Source organism: Myotis davidii, unplaced genomic scaffold, assembly GCF_000327345.1.
Source record: "Myotis davidii unplaced genomic scaffold, ASM32734v1 scaffold235, whole genome shotgun sequence".
NCBI lineage: Eukaryota > Metazoa > Chordata > Mammalia > Chiroptera > Vespertilionidae > Myotis > Myotis davidii.
In genome coordinates, this window is record NW_006287462.1 from 4,627,041 (window position 1) to 4,647,147 (window position 20,107).

Consider the following 20,107-nt stretch of genomic DNA (forward strand, 5'->3'; position numbering starts at 1 on the left):
TGCAATTAAAACGTATGAATTGTTTGTTTCTGGAGTTTTCCATTTAATATTTTCAGACTGAAGTTTACTGTGGGTGAGTGAAAACGCAGAACATGAAACCGTGGGTAAGGGGAGAGACTACTGCATGTGGGTTTAAATCCCGCCTCCGCCACTGATTAGCTGTGTGACGTGAGTGAGCAAGTCCCCTGACCCCTTGTGTCTTCTCCTCCAGTGTACATGGGGATGATAATATTCATGTCCCTAATAACGTTATATCAGTTCTGAGCATTAAGTGTAAGCACTCAGGAAATATTAGCTGTTCTCAAACTGTCTGAACCTGTCAGCCGTCTTCCAAATGGTCTCTTTTCCGTGAGGAAAGTCATCATTTTTACTCGTTCACAGTGCTGTGGGTCTGAAGGAAGGAAGCACCCCCTCAATGATCCCCAAAGCAACTCACACCTGCATTCCCAGCCCAAGCTTTCTTCCAGGTGGAACAGAAGCCACTGCCTCCCCAGAGCTCCGTGCCTGGGCCAGCAGCTCAATGTGCAGTCAATGGACCCACCCTCCCACCCCCACACCCCTCTCCCTGCTCACCAGTGAGGAGAGAGGGATGGGCCACTGCACCCCGACCCACCTTACCTTGGAACAGATCTCGTGGAGACTTGTGGCGATGGCTTTTGCTGGTGTGTCACATCGAAATACATGACATTTCAATATTCTTGTATCTTTGTCTCTTGCTACGTAAGCAAAATCTCTGTACAAACAAAGTTCATCAGGACGTTACAAAAGGAATCGTGACCAACACATCCTAACGGAGAACGCTAACTGAGCTAGTGGCCCGTGGGTCAGTGGTAAACAGTATGCAATGGTTAAAAAAATGCAACAGCTACCTAAAACAGAGGAATGGCTTTATGGATATTAGAAATCCATTTCTGAGGAACAGAACTAGACGCATGTGTGTGTTACGTGCCATTGAGCGGCTCTGACTCCTGGCGGCCCTGTGACTGAGTGGTGTCCACAGTGTCCTGTGCTCAGCAGCCCTGCTCAGCTCCTGCAGGCTCAGGCTATGGCTTCTTTCATGGAGTCACTCCACCTCCTACTTGGTCTTCCTCTTTCCGTGCTGCCTTCTTTTTTCCCAGCATGATTGTTTTTTCCAAAGACCCTGCCTTCTCATGATGTGCCCCAGGTAGGACAGCTTCAGTTTTGTCATTTTTACCTCCGGTGATGTTTCAGGCTTACCTTGGAGATATTGCATGTTTGGTGCCAGACCACAGTAGTGCAGTGAGTCACATGTCACGTTTGGCTCCCCAGTGTTTATAAAAGTTATGTTTACACGGAACAGTAGTCTATTAAGTATGCAATAGCACTATATGTACAGAAATAATGTGCATCTCCTCACTGAAAATGCTTTATTGCTTGAAACGCTAACCTTCATTTGAGCCTTCAATTTGTAAAAAAATGTAGTATCTGCTAAATGCAATACAACGAGGTGTGATAAAACGAGGAGCACCTGTACAGTGTTCCCCACACCGGGTCGGCGGCAGCCTTGGAATCTCTAACAGCCCATAACGAAAGGGGAATTTTATAGAAACCTTCTATCTAGAGAAACAAATGTGATTATACACAGAGAACAGGCTTGAGAAGAACATAAATTTGCATGAGTGATACCGTGACAAACAGTGGGCAGCAGAAGCAGACAACAGGCTCTGATGTGTCAACATGTGCACAGAGGTGGGAGGACCCCAGCTGCTGACGGAAGCTGATGGGCAGCCGCAGGGGGCGCTGGAGCACAGAGACCCCACAGACCGGATCCTGACGCAGGCACCTGGTTCTGTCAAGCAGGACTCCTACTCCAGTGCTCAGGGTGACCACAGGGTGAGCTCAGACCCCGCCCGCCCATGGTGAGCATGCAGCCGGGGCTGGCTTAGGTGTCTATTTTGCTGAAGAAAAGGGTAATTACTGTGACGTTACCTGGCTTCAAAAGAACCATGTCACATAGCTCAATGTCTCACCGTTAGTGGTTTAAAGATCAAAGTGTTTACGAAAAATAAATGCTGAGATGGACCCGCCTGGTAACGGATCACGATGATTTCTTTGCATTTGTTGCTAAGCCAGGATAATGTCTGCATATATAATCACAGAGGAATTTATTTGTAATGATTTCTATTCATGTAAGAACTGGCCGCCTTCTCACAGACTGTGATTGATACTTTCCCCAAGACACCCTCCGCTTCCTTGGAAAGGCATGGGGATGGGTGCTCTGGGCACCTGGCCACCGTGAAGGCCTAGTGGGGAAGTCTGCTCCCCAGGCCTTGCCACGCCCCAGGAAGCCCCTTAGTGGGACTCCCCGAACCCAGCTCCAGGTCGGGGGCACCTTTACCTGACTGCTCGCAGGCACATCTGACCTCGCTACCTTCTCTCTCGGCTGGTGTCCTCCACGCTAGAACCAGAAGGCCTTCCTGACTTCCTCACCCCAGCCCCATGACATGCCCTGGACCCCCCTTTCCTCGCCTGCCCCTCCCTGCCTTTGTCCGTGCTGTCTCCATGCCCCTTGTCGAGGTTTAGGGGTCAGCTGAGGCCGGGTGGGTGCCCTGCCCGGTGCTGCCATGGCTCCCCATACAATGTACTTGGTGCCATCCATGTTTCTTTATGAGTTTGTCTTCCCACAATCCCGTGCAGCTCCCTGAAGATGACTTGCCCCTTATTCATCCCCAATACCCAGGCGAGGCCTGGCTACAATTGGACCCGAGTGCCTGTCCTCCCTGAAGCACAGGCCTGGGGCACCCACCAGTCAGAGGCAGGACCACTCCTGTGGCAGCGGCTGAGGGCTGGGTCTGAGCGTGGAGCTGGCCCACACGAGGGCTGAGCAGCCTTCCTCCAGGCTGTGGTCCAGGGGCCTTTATAGTCTCAACCACCACCAAGGCAACGTTTTACGTAAACACGAGATGAGAGGAGGCATCACTTCTGAAGCCCATGCTCAAGGGAAGCCGGTTTTGGCCCCTTCCTCTGGCTGCTTTTCCTCCCGAGACTTATCCTAAAGTCACACACACAATGTCTCACCACCTACCACTCCCTTTCTTTCAAAATTCCACAGTCAGCCCCACTGTTATGTGGCAAAATCTCTTCAAAGCTCTATGGTCACCCACAGGAAGTCTAAAAGTCTTGCCTGGATTTCAGGACTCCCCAGATCTGTCCCACCAACTCTGCCAACATCTTTCCTTCAACTGAGGAGCTCTCCCGTCTGCTCCAGAGCGTGAGCCTCGTGTCCACTCCTGGCATCTCCCTCGCCTGCTGACCACTGGCCTCCTGCACGGCCTGGAGCCCACTGCTGCTCCGCTCTGTGCAGCCCCGCCCAGAAGCCTGCCTGGCCTGCTGGCCCTTGCTTGTGTCCAAATGCTGATTAGATTCTGTGCCACAAAGGACAGGAGCTGTGGTTGCCGTGCAGGTCTCAGCTGTGTCTGTCCTCTCAGAGACAGTGCAGAACAACTGGAGGGCAATGACTCGGGGGTCAGGCCACCCAAATTCTAGTCCTATTTTATTGCCAGTTCCACTGAGGTTCCACCCCTTGGGCACGGAGTCTAATCTCATCACTAAGTAAGGGGGATACGCCAAAAATCATGAAAAACACAATTTCCCAGGGCCCGCTATGGCTCCGATTCGCTGTGATGCAAACTTCCAGATCCATCACGTTCTTACGTAAATAGAATTTGCTACGTTTTTATCTTCTTCAAAAGGACTTCAGGAGGCATCTACCGACTTCTCACCGGTCACCTAGACTAACATTTCGAAGTCCCGTCTACAGCAGTCTGGACAGGCGGTGCCTGTGAAATCTCACTCAGTCAACCAGCCCGTCTCCCACTGCTGGAGGATTTCTAGGGAACCAGAGTATTTTTTCCCTAAATAACGAGCTGAAACTCGCCTCCCTGCGACTTCTGCTTGTGGGACCGAGCTCTGCTTCCTGGGGAAGCGCGGTAACACGCAGCCCGGACCCGTCTGGCAGTGACACGCCTTTCTTTCCTATTAGACTCCCTCCCACTCTGTCCCCAAACCTCCTCGGTTGGGGTCCTTTACCACATCTCCACAATTTGATACAGTCCTCCCCAGAATCCGAATTTGCTCAGGTCAAATACACATTATGTTTGAAGCCAGGAACTTGTGAGGCTGGCAAGTGACAGGCGTTGGAATAATGGTATTTGACCTGAGCAATCCTATATAATAAAAGGCTAATATGCAAATCGACTAAACCACAGAAAGACCAGTTGCTATGATGCGCACTGACCACCAGGGGGCAGACGCCCAATGCAGGAGCTGCTCCCTGGTGGTCAGTGTGCTCCCACAGGGGGAGCACCGCTCAGCCAGAAGCTGGGCTCACGCTGACGAGTGCAGCGGCTCCCGCAGTGCTAAAGACCCCTCCAGGGATGTCCAACTGCTGGTGTGGGGAGTGGGCCTAAGCCGGCAGTCGGACATCCCACAAGGGGTCCTGGACTGCGAGAGGGTGCAGGCCGGGCTAAGGGACCCTCCCCCCCCAATGCATGAATGTTGTGCACCGGGCCTCTAGTATCATTATAAATGTGGTAAAACAAGTACAAGAAAAAGCCTACTCTAAAGCACTGCCTCCTAATCCACGAGGGATGTTTTAATGACCATTTGCACGCATATGAACTATGTTAGGACTCGCTGAATTGTATGTAAAGGCCCTTTCCTACCAGCCTATCTTTCTGTAAACCACAGAGTTGTTACTACTGCAGAGGGTGGCCGCACCTGCAAATGAGGACAAAACAGCAGCAAAGAGATTTGGCCCAAGCATCCCATTTCTAGCCTGCTGTGATAGAGGCCTTCTCTCCTCTTTGCTCCACCTGCACAGGGCCTGGCGGGAGGAGTCCTGTTCCAAGGCTGCCTGCTCTTATATTCTGACTGTGCTCTGAAAAGCGTGTTTTGAGGGTGGGAGGAGGGACGAGGGAGAAAGGGAGTGAGAAATGTCATCTTCCTAGATGCCAATCCAGAAGGTTTCTCTCTCTCTCTCTCTCTCTCACACACACACACACACACATACATACACACACAAACACACACACAGGACTTTGTTTTCTAATTTTACCCCGTGGCATATGCACCACACGTGAGCATCATTAACAGCACAAAGCTCAGGCTCTAGCCTGGTAAACTCAACTTCCTTGTTTCTTCCTTGCAAGCTTAAGATGCTGACTTAGTAAATTCTAAAAGGTGTCCCCCAGGAACTTATCACCTGGGTAAACCCATTCTCCACAGGGAGTCCCTTGCCAGGCACCTCCATGAGACCACACAGGCTGTGTAAGCAGCAGATCTGAAATTCTACCACCTGCAAATAGTCCAGGTGGCGTGGGCGGACCAGAATTGGTAGCCGTCTCTAAAGCAGCCCTGCTGTTAATATTCAGAGCAACTGCTTCCCAAAGAAAAGACCCGAGGGAAGGAACTAGCAAACAGCTGAAAGCAGCCTCACTATTGGCTCACACAGGATTTATTACTTTAGACGAGGGGGTTCGCATCCAAATGTCCAGCCCTCACCTTCCAGAACCTTCCACGACCTCCAGCGGTCAGGCTCACAAGTTCTCTTTACCTCCCCTCCGGAAGGCTGGTCCTGGGAGCGTCCCCACCCAGTCTATGCCATTTCCCGCTCCCTCCTCACCGCTGAGCACGGACAGCAGCTCCTCCTGAGGGAGGACAGTGGCCTCAGTGCAGTGTCCTCCTGAGGGAGGACAGTGGCCTCAGTGCAGCTGGCTCAGCCCAGCCAGGTGGCTCACAGAGACCCACTCTAAAGCGATGGCTGTGTCTCCTTACTTTGTCAAGCAGTAACCGTGATCATTCCTTCAAGGAGAAAAATTTCAAAACTTTCTCCTTTTATCAAAAATGGAGAGAGGCTCTCGGCCGGTGCTGCTCAGGGGTTCAGCGCCGACCTATGATCCAGGAGGTCACGGTTTGATTCCTGGTCAGGGCACATCACGGGTTTCAGGCTCGATCCCCAGTGGGGGGCGTGCAGGAGGCAGCCAGTCAATGATTCTCCCTCATCATCAGTGCTTCTGTCTCTCCCTCTCCCTTCCTCTCTGAAATCAATTAAAAAATACATTTTAAAACATGGAGAGAGGTGAAGGGTTTAAGAAGGTACAAATTGCAGTTATACTTTACATCACAGGATGTAAGTACAGCATAGGGAGTACAGTCAATAACACTAGTAACTACGTATGGTGCCCGGTGGGCACTGAAAATACCAGGGGGGGCACTCTGTAAAGTATATGGTTGTCTAACCACCGTGCGGTACACCTGAAACTAATACAAAATAATACCGAGTGTAAACTGTAAGTGAAAAGCAAAAAGTGTGGGGAAAAGGGAGCTTTTATTAAGTGACAGAGCTATGGAATGGAGGAGCTTAAAGCCTCCCCTCGGCCTGATGGGCAGGCTGACATTCAGAGCCCCGGAGACGCACAGACCCAAGTGTCAATGCCTTTCACGCCAGAGTTACATGCTTTCCACAGGTTGCTCGGAATTCCACAGACGCAGGCTCAGAATCGAGATGGACATGGAGCCAGTCCTTCTGGCTATTAGCCTGGAGCCAAACCTCACCGGTAAAACTGGAGAATATGTAGCGTAAGCAAGCCCTAATTTTACTTCTCCAAGAAGCGGGAGAAGCCTCCGTACACAGCATGGCACAGAACCTAAATATTCCCGTCACTTTCCTGCTAGTGCGCTGGTGACACCAAGTTCCTCATTCAGCTGCCCATCACCTTCCCCAAAGAGGGCCAGAGACAACAGAGGATTAGGGACCCAGATGCAATTCAACACTTTGTTTTAAAGCTATGACACACGACAATGATGATGATAAAACGTTAAACAAAATAAAGTTCTGCCTCTCAAAGACAAGGACGGTGACGGTGGCATGTGGCATGGAGACAGCAAGTGAGCTTTGCCAGACACGAAGGCACCAGGAAGGGGGAGAAGCGAAAATCAATGGTTACCTCTCTCTGCATCCGGGAAGGCATGAGGGAACAGAGCAGAAAACAACACGTTAGCATTCACACAGCATCCAGCAGATAGAACCACCCCGTGGACAGCAGCTCGGAGCACTGCCATCCCATCTTATTCCCCAACTCTGCTGCAATTAATAACCTTTCCGCGCTTATTTTAGCTGAACTCTTACACCGAAGTGTGTATTTTGAGCCATGTTACCATGAAGCCAAGAGAACCAGCTGAGTTTACAGGCAACATATCAACTGGGGGAGGTAATCGAGCTTAAAATATCCCAGTCAAATACAGGAAACTGTTTGCAGTAAACACAGGCAGGGCACGTAGCCCTGTTTTCCAGCTCTACCTGCTCCCAAATAAAAACCGTATGGGAACCATGACAGGAAACGGCCGTACCTGTTTTACCAACACTCCAGACATTCTATTAATAGAGCTGCAACGTTATAATCTAGGGACTTGCACTGAAGTGCCTTGTGAGAGGGCCACAGGACAGGGGGGCGGAGACAGAGCAGGTCAGGGCAGAGGTGGGGAGGGGGAGGGCCGGTAAGTGAAAGCTGAAAGGGTGAGGACTCGGAGATGAGCCAGGGAAGCAGAGAAATGTCGAGAGCAATTGGAGGTCTGCAGCCAAGCACTTCAAGTTCCATCCCCAGAGCCGCCCCGAGCCACTTAAACTCCTGACTGAGTGCTCACCATCCCCTTCTGCTCTTGTCACAGCCACTGAAAGCGTGAGAGAGCGGAGCCCCACGTCGGTCACATGTGTGCATTAAACATAGAGCCACTGGCCAGCAGAGGCGGGGGCGCCCGTCACATGGAGGCATGGAAGAAACCCGCTTTTTCAGGCGCCCTGCGGCCAGGGTCACGGAGCAGAGAGGGGGACCTGGCAGGTGTGAAAGCTAAACGCATGGTGTGAGATGCAAGCTCACCGGACAGGGAGCCACAGTCATTATGTGGAAGGGCAGAGCTGCACATCCTGACAGGGTATCACCACGGCGCACTAAGAGGAGAAACCGAACAGGCAAACTGTGGAGAGTGGCTACAGAGTTTGGACAGGCTCAAGCCTTGGACTAATGAGAGCGCACAGTCCTCTCATTGCCGCGTGCAAGTCCCAGCTTGGAGGGCAGAGCCCTCCCAGCACAATTATAGGCAACAGCTATAGTTGTAAGCTTGAGCCTATGGTCCGAACACGTGGCCCCACCTGCCTGAGTGATGTGGGGTTGATAGAGTTCAGGTGCATATAATTGAGTAGGATCGAAACCCATGAGAATGTTGTAAACATCTTGACCACGCCCTCACTTTGCCTCGGGGAATGTGGCTATAAAATAAAGACACAGCTTGTAGTCCGTGGTGCTGAATCTCCATCAGAGAGGGCAGCGTCCCACTCGGACCCAGCTTTCATTCTCTGTCTGTCTTTTCTCAATCCTTCACCGCCCCCTCTCAGGTTCACCCATGGCCGTGCTGGCGCAGCACAGCAAACAATCGACGTCACAGATATCCGGTCTCATATGAAAAGCAACCAAGTTCGAGTGTGTGTTCTGACACATGCACAGTAATAAGTCTAGAACAACACAGCACCCAGACTGTGAGCTGGAGGAGGGATTTGTCACCCGCTCCTTGGATTTGCTGGGTACCACCGACCATGGATGCGGGGAAGTCACCTCCCGCTCATGTCCCTCCGCTCTGCCTTGGACCCACGACCAAAGTTAGTCTTTGGAGGCAATCAGATCATCAGCAAAGGATCCAAAGACCTGGATTCGAATCTAATGTTGAGTAAACATGAGAAGCTCACCCTCCTGGGTTTCTCGTTTCCGATGAGATGGTCAAGGAACACAGTGCTCAGATTTTTATCAGAAACAGACCTGTGAACGGCTTGACTCTCACGACAAAGAATGCGCAGGTAGCATTTCCTTGACTAGACTTTGACATGTACCCAACTGTTCTTAATTTTTTTCCTCTGCATAAAAAGCTTATGCCTAGTGAATGGCAAAAAACACTGCCTGATAACCTTAAATCTAGAGGCCTAAGAATACAACATGCTTCTTTGTGTATAATTATTATTGGAGCCTCCGTTATTTAAATCAGACCCATTACTAGCATTCACTTAAGGAAATAACATCGATATATAGCCGCTGTGTTTTTCCCATTAGGGCTGAACGTGGAAAAAAACCGACACTACAAACTTTTAACAAGGTTAATTGTGTTGGGGGTGACAGACACTGCTTGAGTTAAGTGCTGAAGTGAAAACCAGCCATAAACAGGGACTTTAGAATGATCTCTGAAATGTCCTTTAAAAAAAAGCAGAAGAGTCACAGTGCCAGCAGCTCCAACCAAGGTGACACCTTATAAATTTGCTGGGGATAAAATATCGGCCCCAAGCCGGGCTCCTGCCTGAGACACACATCCTGAGAGTGAAGGCTATATTTAGCCAGGCACAAGCTCACTCCCTTCTCACTGTGCGAGATACAGTGGGGAGAATTAAACCCCAGAATTAATTCCACACCAGCCGCACAGCCAGGGCTGCCTGATCAGCATGCTCTCGGTGGCTGTTTCTTGGGAAAATGAATGTGGGAGTAATTGGCATTGTTTTCATTAAAATAAGCCTGACATAACAGAACTACTTGGCATGTGTAACTGGGCATCCAAACGAGTAGGAAATTCCTCCAAATAAATAGCACACCAGAATGACGACGTCTGTGCTGGCTTTTTGGAAGACATTTCCTAACCCCCGGCACGGCCACCTACTTCTCATGCAGCACACAACCACACAACCGTCTACTTTCCACAAACTGAGCCGGGAAAGCAGACCCGCCAGTGTACTTCTCCCTCCATTTTCCCAGAACTCTCTGCTTCGGGCTACTTTTGGATGCTTGTCTTTCATCACCGGGGGTCTTAGAGTACCAGCACAGGCCAGCATCCTCCATGTGACATCGAAGTTAAAACTATAAAACTGTCATGAAAACTCCCAAGCCAACTGCGGAACCCGAACCTGTCCATTCCCGCCCTCCTAGCCCCGCAGCTTCAAATGTTTGTGTTTTTTTTGTCCCTGACACTGATTAGCTATTCGCCCTTGGTCGAGGCCCTTAGCCTCTGTGTTCCTCAGTTTCCTCATCTGTAAAATGGGAATAACACTGGTACTCCACTCCTAAGAATGCTGTGAGGATTACTCTTTAATCTGCATGAGGCTCGCACAGCCTGACGGTGTGCAATGTGCACCTGATGTGCGTGCTCACCCGTGTGGTAACCAACTAGGGGGTGAAGAGGGAGGTATGCCAACAGGAAGGTTCCTTCCTAACCTGTTTTGGATCCTGGAACCGTTTGGAATCTGATAAAAACGCTCCAGAAAGAAATGTGCGCTGACCCACAGCTTCATGCACACTCTTAGGTGGGTGGGGCCGAGGTTCAATAATCCCTGAAACTCGCTCACAGACCCCTTTAGTATCCACCCCCTGCAGGGCAAAGTCCTCTGACCTGAACTGAATGCGGCTTTTATGCAAATTTGCCATCTGGTGTGTGGTGAGTTACAAGAAAATTCAACTCAGGGAAAAGGTTCTGTCCCTCCCAGGACCCCGTGGCTGCAGCAGAAAACACCTTCTCTGACCAAGTGGGCCCCTTTCTTCCCACCTCCCTGCTCAGCCCCAACACGGTACAGCCTATACCTGGAAGAGGAATTACAGCTTCAACGGGACTGGTTGTGAAGCTGAGGAACTAAAGTGGTGCAAGGTTATTGAAATGCAAGGCACATCCTTCTAAACAAAGGGCTTTCTCATGCCACTGGAGAGAAGACACAATAGTTACCAGTCAGCTTACTAATGAGGGGGGAAAAACATATTTGAGAGGCAACAGGAAATGAGTATTTTTTAAAAATCCATCTTTCAAGAGAGCACAAATGAACAAGTGTCTGCTCTCATCTGTTTTGTATTACAGTTAAAAAAACAAAGCAATCTCACTATCTGAATATCTGAGCAAAAGAATACAAGCATGACTTACATTTAGTTCTCAAGTGAGAAATAACTCACAGGGTGTTACAATTTCATGGTATAAAATTTAGGGCATAATCAAAAGATAAAACTATGTAAATTATACCTAAATTATAAAACCATGGGCTGGATTCCTGAAAGTTGTGATGGTAAAACCAAAGCAAACACTACTTGATACCTAGGAGGCTCCTCTCTGACAAGGTGTGAATACTACAGGCTTTGATACAGAGAGGGAAAATGACAGCTCTTCACTCGGGGAATGTGGATTGTGGATTCCATGCACGAAGTGCCATGAGGGCAAAGACCACCGGCAAGGTACAAACAAGACTCCTGGTCAAAACCACGGTGAGCCTGAGGATGAATTATCTTCAACTCCCTGTACCCAGCCACATGGAAGGCTTCTTGTGGGCAAGGCACATTCTTAAACCAGTTCCTAAATTTTCCTAAATTTTTAAGAGGATTTAGGGCTATCATGATATGGCCAATCCCATTTCTTTGTGCAGACAGAAGGCACACTAGTGTAGATGGCACAAAAAGCCAAGGCACTTGGCCTTCATTTAAATTTTGTAAATGTCCATCCAGATAACATTATTCCTGACCAGAGGCCCGGTGCACGAAATTCGTGCACTGGCAGGGTCCCTCGGCCTGGCCGATAATCAGGGCCGATCGGTGGGGCCACCAGCAGGGTGATCGGGCCCCGCTTGCACCTGCCTTGGCCTGGCACTGCCTGCTCATCTGCTTCACCATCCTGCCACCTTCCCGCTCTCGTTGGGGCCCATTGGGGCTAGAAGCACCTCCATTGCTGCCTGCTGCCAGTTCCGCCGACCCCCACCATGTTCTGCACCACCCCCCCTCATGGTCAGTGCACACCTAACTCCGGGTTGGTTGAACTCCTGCCCGTGGGGACAATTTGCATATTAGCCCTTTATTATATAGGATGTTTGATAGGACAAGGGTCTCAAGGTCTGGGCGGTTCTTACTAAATGCTATTATTGCTAAATGTGAAAATGTAGTACCATAGTTTTGCAGGGGCAGCTGCAAGTGGATGAGCTTGACCTGAACTGCAACCAGAACTGCAAATGGGTAAGTGCAGCCGGCTGCAAAGAAGAAATCAACATGCAATTAACCAAACAGTGTACATAAGCAATGGCTAAGCCTCCCTCCAGGGGGAGAAAGGACTGTGGACATGAGTCCCCTGTCTCCTTTACTTGTTGCAAGTAAATAAAACTACCTAATAATCACACAATCACATCTAGTTTTTTAGTAGAACACCCCAAGCACCAACCCCTTTGATTGTGATAACACTGACACTCTGCAAACTCAACAATACCTAAACAAAAAGAGACATCAACACTAGGATGACTGATTGCTAATAACAAAATAGCAACAGCAGCTCCCCTTCATTGAGCCTGCTACCAGCCAGGCTGTCTTGCGTGTACATTATATGGCCACGCCACACAAGAGCCCTGCAGAGGAAGCATTTCACGATGCTCATTCTATAAACAAGGAATCGAAAATCCAGGGAATTGAAATTAACTTGCTCGAACCCCCACAGCTAGAAAGTGGTGGATCCATAAGTGGAACACTTACCTGCCCGGACAGTCTCCTCTCCTTTGTCTTTGGGACACCTGGCACCCAAGCCCACCTCCCTCTCAATTAATGGGCTCCTCAGAACCCCACCTTTGGACGAGGAGAGGGGGCCTCTGCTTTTGTCTCTCTCCTGATTGGATTTTTGGTTCCATCACTGCTGGACCTGGTGACAAAAATCAAGTGCTATGTTTGGTCTGAATAAGTGGGGCAAAGACTGAGGATTTTATCCTTTGCACAGCAGCCTCTTACCCTGTTGCTCCCCTGCTTACGATCCCACTCAAACTCCCCATCCATCTCTCTAACGTCACTTCCTGCCTCTCCGATGCCCGCTGGGCTCCAGCCACACCTGGATCCTTCTGTTCTCCAACTGGTACACAGGCCTGTCTCTGCCCTAGAGCCGTCATGCTCTCTGTTCCCGCTGCCTGGATCACACTTCCTCATGTCTTCCATGGAGGACTCCCCTCCCCCCACCTCCTGGACCATCCAGTCACTGCCGATATAGCCATCTAAAGCTACCCTGCTTATTGGTTTATTATCTGTTCTTCCTTCCTTCTCCCTATGAACCTCAATAAAGAAGACACCTACTAAGAAGGGCTTGTGATGGTTAACTGCACTCAAATTAAAAGAAAACAAAAAAACACAAAGCCTAGCAGCCATTTCTACACAGGGGCCTCTCACACAAACTGTACTTCAGGGAAAGCCTGCCCTGAACAGCCTGCTATGGGAGTCAGCCCTTATAGAGAGGTTCCTGGGGTCCTATTTCAACCAATAGGACTGAGGCTTTTCCCATTCAATTGGAGCTGTGCAGCACCAACCAATCAGAGCATCTCCATTCTGACCAATCAGGAAAGTGCCTTTTGGATCAATCAAACTGTGAGGATTTGGAGTCCTCATTTGCATGACTAGAGGCAGGGACTTGTGCTTATATAGGCCAGCTCCCCTCTGGCTTGGGGAGCTCACTTTCCCCATGGAAGACTGAAGACTGTGTTGTCCTGGCCGAGCTGAAACACCGAAGATGTCTCACACAGCCCTGGGGCTGGCCTCACAGCTATGCTGCAGCACAACTGAGCTGTTTTGCACTGAATCAAGTTTCCTTCTTCAATGCACCCCAAATTGGGGATTTCTGTTGGCACTGAATTGGTGCCAATGACCATTGGTTGATGATGTCCAATCACCACTACCTGGTGCATAGTAGGTAGTCAATAAGTATTTTTGAACGACTGAATAAATAACTAAAAAGGGTAAATGAAGGACTTTCCTCCTTATACCTGATCAGGTTTCCTCCTTATCCCTGAACCTAAGGGAACGATGCCGTGAATAAAAGGGAGTTGGCTGGACTTTTTTCTCCTGTTACTATTTATCACAGACATCACTTTAAAAATGACATTAGCTCATACTCCATTTTCATGTCATCTGAAACAATGTTAATAAAACATATATTTCATCTGAATGGGCAGGAGGCAAGTTCTGAAAAGATTAATCTCTTGTGACTATTTGAAGGCCAAGCAAATCTATACTCTGATCATCTCCAGCAGGAACAACCATCTTGTTTCCAGAGCCCCTAACTAGATTCCTTCTTCAGAACATCTGTCTAAATGAAAAACGGCGCTCTGCTTCTAAGGAAATCAATATATAAATTCCCCCTGTACACTGATTTCTATCAAGATTTACTGACTCCCTAGATAATTTTCTTAATAATTGTACCCAAAGAGAAATAAACCTTTGTGCATCATTTAGGGAAAAGAACCCAGACAATGCATTCCCATGCAGGCTGAGGCCGAGAAGTTGGGAGAGCTGCACAAGAGGACCCCTTTCTACATCTCTGCCCCCTCCCCCACAAGGAGTTAGCTTCCTGATACAGGCTGAAAGAATACACCTTTCTTATTCAGAAAGGTTACATTTTAAAAAATACATTTTAAAATAGATTTTTAGAGAGAGGAAGGGAGAGGGATATATAGAGAGAAATATCAATGAGAGAGAAACATCCATCAGCTGCCACCTGCACACCCCCTACTGGGAATTGAGCCTGCAACCTGGTCATGTGCCCTGACAGGGAATTGGACTGTGAACTCCTGGTTCATGGGCCAACGCTCAACCACTGAGCGACACAGGCTGGGGAATAACGTTACACTTTATATGCAGCTCATCTCCTTGTTTCAGCATCTTTCCTCTTTTCTATCAAATATGATAATACTAAAAACAAACAAACCACAATTCCATGACAGGAACATCCTATTTTTACTGAGTTTACCTTCCTTTTATTGTCCATATTTGTTAGTATTTGACAGACAAACACACCATCTTGAAGAAGCTCAAGTGTGGGCTTGGGATATTTGAGTAATGGTTTACCACAGCCCCATCTTCTCTAGGAATTCTCACGTCTGGTTTTCAGAACACGACAAGGTTGGCCAACAGGTGACGAGACTTCTTTTTTTTTTTTTTAAATATATTTTATTGATTTTCCACAGAGAGGAAAGGAGAGAGATAGAGAGATAGAAACATCGATGAGAGAGAAACATCGATCAGCTGCCTCCTGCACATCCCCCCCTACTGGGGACGTGCCCGCAACCCAGGTACATGCCCTTGACCGGAATCGAACCTGGGACCCTTCAGTCCGCAGACCAACGCTCTATCTACTGAGCCAAACCGGTTTCGGCGGTGACGAGACTTCTTACTTCCAAAGGACAACGACCCTATATCAGTTGTCACTGTGGGTTCCATTCAAGTCCTTTAAATCAGGGGTTGCAAACTACCGTCCCTGGATCACAAACCATCTACCCCCTGCCTGTTTTTATGAACACGGTGTCACTGAAACACAGCCACACCCACCCACCCACTATTGCCCATGGCTGCTTTTGTGCTCCAATGACAGAGTTGAGTAGTTGCAACAGAGACCATTCAGCCCCAAAGCCCCAAATATTTAAAATCTGGGCTTTCCCAGAAAAACTGGAGAACGCTGCTTAGATGACAACCTGACTCAGGCATGCAACTTACAATGTGGACAAAAACTGAGATTAGGACCAGTAATGAAAATGCAAGGCCCCATGTGGAAAAATTATTAAGGATTTCAAGATGGTAACACAGAGCATTAAGACAAGTTGCATTACACCTGTGCAACTAGCTGAGTGGCTGGAATAATCCTTGTTACAGGGGACAAGCTCTGGGGCCAGCTGGAAGCTCTTCCACCCAGATGCAGGAATAAGAGGTCCCTTCCAACTTGTATCTTCTTTAGAACCCAAGAAACCTTCCACTCAACTGAAAGTTTACATGGACATCCAACACGAGAACCCTAATTCATACAGAGCTCTGCCCCAGTTCATTTATTTCACGAAGGTCACTAGCAGGCCGTGACTCTTCTTAGAATGCTTAAGGGGACCAGGGGGAAAAAATAAAAAACAAAACACACTGGACTACTTGAAAACAGCATTTTCATGTAACCTGGCAAACAGATGCATGCTTTGACATGACAGAATCAGGCCAAATCAGCCCCAATTGTCAACTGTGCTCTCAGCTGCTGTTCCTCTACCATAATTATTTTAACTGTCATAATTTATTCATCCCCAGAAAAACTCACATGTATCTAGGGTAACCAGTCTAGGCTTTCGGATCAGGAGGGCTGGCAGCCCCAGTCACTTCTGCCCCTTCTCCTCTGCGTAAGGAATATTTTTCATATATATATATATATATATATATATATAATATTAAAATTTTTTTTTCCTCAAACCAAACTCAAACTGATTCAGAACCAATGTTCCCTGACCTTTGTAACCATTCAAGTGCACAAATCTGAAGATAGAAGGATGGCACCAAATATCCTATCAGAACCCAAATATTTCATTTCTCTACTTTAAGATACAAGGAAATGGCCTTTTTAGCTCACAAAGTGCTCAGTGCATTTCCAGCAAAGTTACTAAGAAACTTTACTCTTGCTGATTAAAAAAAAAAAAAAAAGGTTTCTATTGATTTTAGAGAGAGAGGAAAGGAGAGGGAGAGAGAAACATTGATATGAGAGGGAAACATCAATCGCCCCCTACTGGGGATTGAGCTACAACCTGGATATGTGTCCTGACTGGGAATTGAACAGGCAACCTTTTGGTGCATGGGATGATGCTCAATCAACTAAGCCACACCAGCCAGGGCTACTTCTTCTGATTTTAAATACATATGGAACAAGTTTTATTTATGACAGAGTATTGGTTATTGGAACCACGTAGGATGTTGCATGTGAAATAAATAACTTCAAATGCAATTGTCAATGGTTTCTTAAAAACTAGGAGCAAAAGTAGAGTTATTTTGTATGGATTAAAGCTTAAACCTATCTTCTTTCTTACTCTGATCCTTTAGTTTTATGACAGAACAAAGAAAATGCTCAAAGGTCTAATAATCAGGTGAGAAAGACAGTCCAGGGTGAAAATGTCTTAGAGAAATGGCCAAATGCACAGCATCCACTGGCTATGTCCACTCATCCACAGTGGAGAATAAAACAAAATTAAGTCAAGGTCTTGATACAACTGAAAGTGAGTTGCTCCATTGAGTATTTGTCCTTATACAGTCATTATTCCTATTAATATGCATTTCTAACAGAGATAAACAATAAATCTAAAATTCCAGGGATGGTCCTAATTTATTCCACTTCCTGCATCTTCTACACCCAATCCTGCCAGTTCCATCTCCACACTTGCTCCTCTTCATCCCCTCTGCCATGACTTTGATCTTCCCAGGACCAGGACTTGCTAACTGGTCCCCCCGCTTCCACCTCTGCCCCGACATCCATTCCCCTTAACGGCATTCATTGTGATCTTTTTAATGAAATAAATCAGATCATGGCACTGCCCCGGTTACCACCCTCCAAAGGCTTCTCATGGCATCAACAAGAAAACCCAAACCTTGAACCACAGACAAAAAGTAGGATCTTGTCCCCACCTACCTCTCCCATCCCAGAGCATACCACTGGCCAACTTCCTCCTGCTCAGCCACTGGCCTCCTTGCAGATCCTCGAACCCGCTAAGTGCTCCTCTTCCTCAGACCTTCCTACGTGCTCCCCACATGCCTGGCTTCTTCTCAACCTTCAAGCTCAGCTCAAAGGTCCCCTCCTAGGAGAGGTTGCCTCTTGGTGGGCCCTATACCCACTGAGCTACTTTTTGTTGCATTGTGCTGTTGACTGTCTACATGGCATGTATCCTAATCTATATCATCTTGCTTCTGAATTGTTTTTTTGGCTATCTCCCAACTCTTTGAATCTTGCCTGTCTCATTCCCTCACATACCTCACAAAATGCTTGACATATAGATGTTCCATATCTGCTGAACAGCAAATTAATCTATAGACTATAACTATCAAGTATATGTAATGGTCATAGTTAAACCCTATAAATAGAAAATAAAATATTTTATCTATATTCATTCATCTGCCCATTCAACAATACAGTTATTTATGGAAAGCACCCTATGCCAGGTAGTATGTTAGGACCAGAGAAGTCTAAAAAGGTCTAAGAATTTCTCAAAAATGTTATATTCATAAGTGTTTAAAATATGCACTTAGGAAAAAACAAAACAAGTTACACTACTATTTAGTATGTTTTCATGTGACCCTAGGGATTTGTAGAAAAGTGTGGGAGGGAATAAATGGGGCTTTCCTACTTGTATTCCAGGTCTCTGAACCTAGGAGTCACCTCTTCACACCTGGGAGACTGTAGACAGATGTAAAGCTTTGCTCAGTCAGTGCTTCAGAATGAAATTCATCTCCCCAAGCAGCTGCTGAAGATGAAGGTTATTGAGGTGAGACTAGGAGACCGCATGACTGACAGTTTCTAACCAGGCTGGAATTATCACATCCAAATATACAATGCCACGTTCAAACTCTTTAGAACTCGGCTTCTGGCCCTCCTGGCAGTCCCAGACTCTTTAGAAGGGTATCCCTGACCAAGGCTAGCAGTTTCAAGAAGACAATCTCAGTGCACAAGGACCACTCATCTGATTAACACCGCCCCCCTTGGAGTGGAGGGGTCCTGGGCACACCTGTCTGCACTTGCAGCTCTGGGCTCAGCTGATCTCCAGGGCAACAGCCAGCAGCAACATTCCTCGACTCCTCAGTGTCATCCACACATTTCAGAGGACCCGAGATGGGCCCTATGCCAGCACAGTGTGAGCGCCAAGAAAGCTGAAAGGGACCTGTTGCATTTACCATTTAATCATTATTGCCAATGCCCGGCGCATAGTAGGTGTTTAATAAATACTTGTTAAATAAATTATTCCCATTGCTCAAATGCTATGATCTGCTAGAATGACAAAAGAGCTCATAAATATACCTGCCGTCAGGAAAGTGGGGTTCCTGACCAAACCAGATCATCGCCCATGCCTTCACTCTGAGCCTCGCTCACCGAGCCAAGAACGACAACGGCCCCTTCTTCAACAAGCACGGCTGATGCTTTGTGGAAAGTCTTCCCCCCATTCAGCCTTTTATTGACGTTTCATTTTGGACAACACAGGCACAGTGTATAATTAAAAAATTATAGACAAAACCAACAAATACAGATTTGGGGCTGTTTTCCTCACAGTATGTTATGCTTCTAACTTCGTGGGAAAGGCCTTGGGACACCCGAAAACTCCTTTTACAAAGCAAATGGCAACTAAAAGGCAGCCGCAAAGAGCTGAACTTTAGGGAGAAAACTTATAAACTGCTTTTGTGTCAGAGCAAGCCTGGAGATGAGACTGACTACTCCAAGGTCTAAGAAAACCACAAAGAGAACAACAAAGAAGGCAGTCAGAACCCACCTTTCATGAAACAAGTCAAAGCCCGGCTACAGTTAAAAAAAAAAAAAAGACTAATGGATTGCCTCCTCCTCCGCCTTCTCCCTCCCGCCCAGGGCAATAATGAAGATTCACAGCGAACACATTAATTAGGGAAGCCACGGACATGCCTGGTTACAATACGGATACAGGAAGCAGTTATCAGATAAGAAGGCCTCATATTCCCCGAGAATCCAATAAAGTGTTGTATGCAATATTTAAATGACGTTCTTCGTTTCTTTCTTTCTTTTTCTTTTTTAAAAAAGACTCCCCTTTCATTGCCAAGAGCAAGCGCATGGTAAGTTGGCTTCTTTTCTACATGTTGGGTATCTGAGACATTTTCTCCCATGGAAGTCACATCACTATTCTAAATCATATAATAAAAAATTATTTGAACATGTAGTCTTTCCACACCAAAGCATATTGCTTTTAATCCAAAAACTGGATTACCCCGACCCTGCGATAATTTCTCACTCCTAATAGACAAGAAGGCACGCATGCGATTCCCCGGAGGGCGCGTGGGATAAATGCACTCATTCACCCCATCCTACAACACTGGCCGCAGCGGACACGCCAGCGCAGACGCTCGGAACGGCTCCCAGCCGCGCGGGGAAACTGGGATCAAAGACTCCTCCCCGCCCCCATCTCACGCAACCCTCATCCCTCTTCCAGGGCGGCGGGAAGACCCCTCCTCAACCCCAGGCCGCCCGGACCGGGCGCCTCCCTAAGCGCCGGGAACGAAGGGGCAGCCTTTGTCCCGCGGGCTCCCGGGCCGCCTCG

General features: G+C 47.8%; 1 protein-coding gene across 13 annotated transcripts in view; it reads right to left on the reverse strand.

The window, feature by feature from the left end:
- APBB2 (amyloid beta precursor protein binding family B member 2) overlaps positions 1 to 20,107 on the reverse strand; it is a 263,046-nt gene that overhangs the window by 13,141 nt on the left and 229,798 nt on the right. For 7 of the 13 annotated variants that reach the window (XM_015561038.1, XM_015561036.1, XM_006759324.2 and 4 more), the window contains 2 exons: positions 6,969 to 6,974; positions 619 to 733 (listed from right to left, as the gene is read on the reverse strand). In XM_015561038.1, coding sequence (XP_015416524.1) covers positions 619 to 733; positions 6,969 to 6,974 — 121 coding nt within the window. The remainder of the gene's footprint in view (positions 1 to 618; positions 734 to 6,968; positions 6,975 to 20,107) is intronic. The other 6 variants (XM_015561042.1, XM_006759326.2, XM_006759320.2 and 3 more) reach the window with 1 other exon arrangement.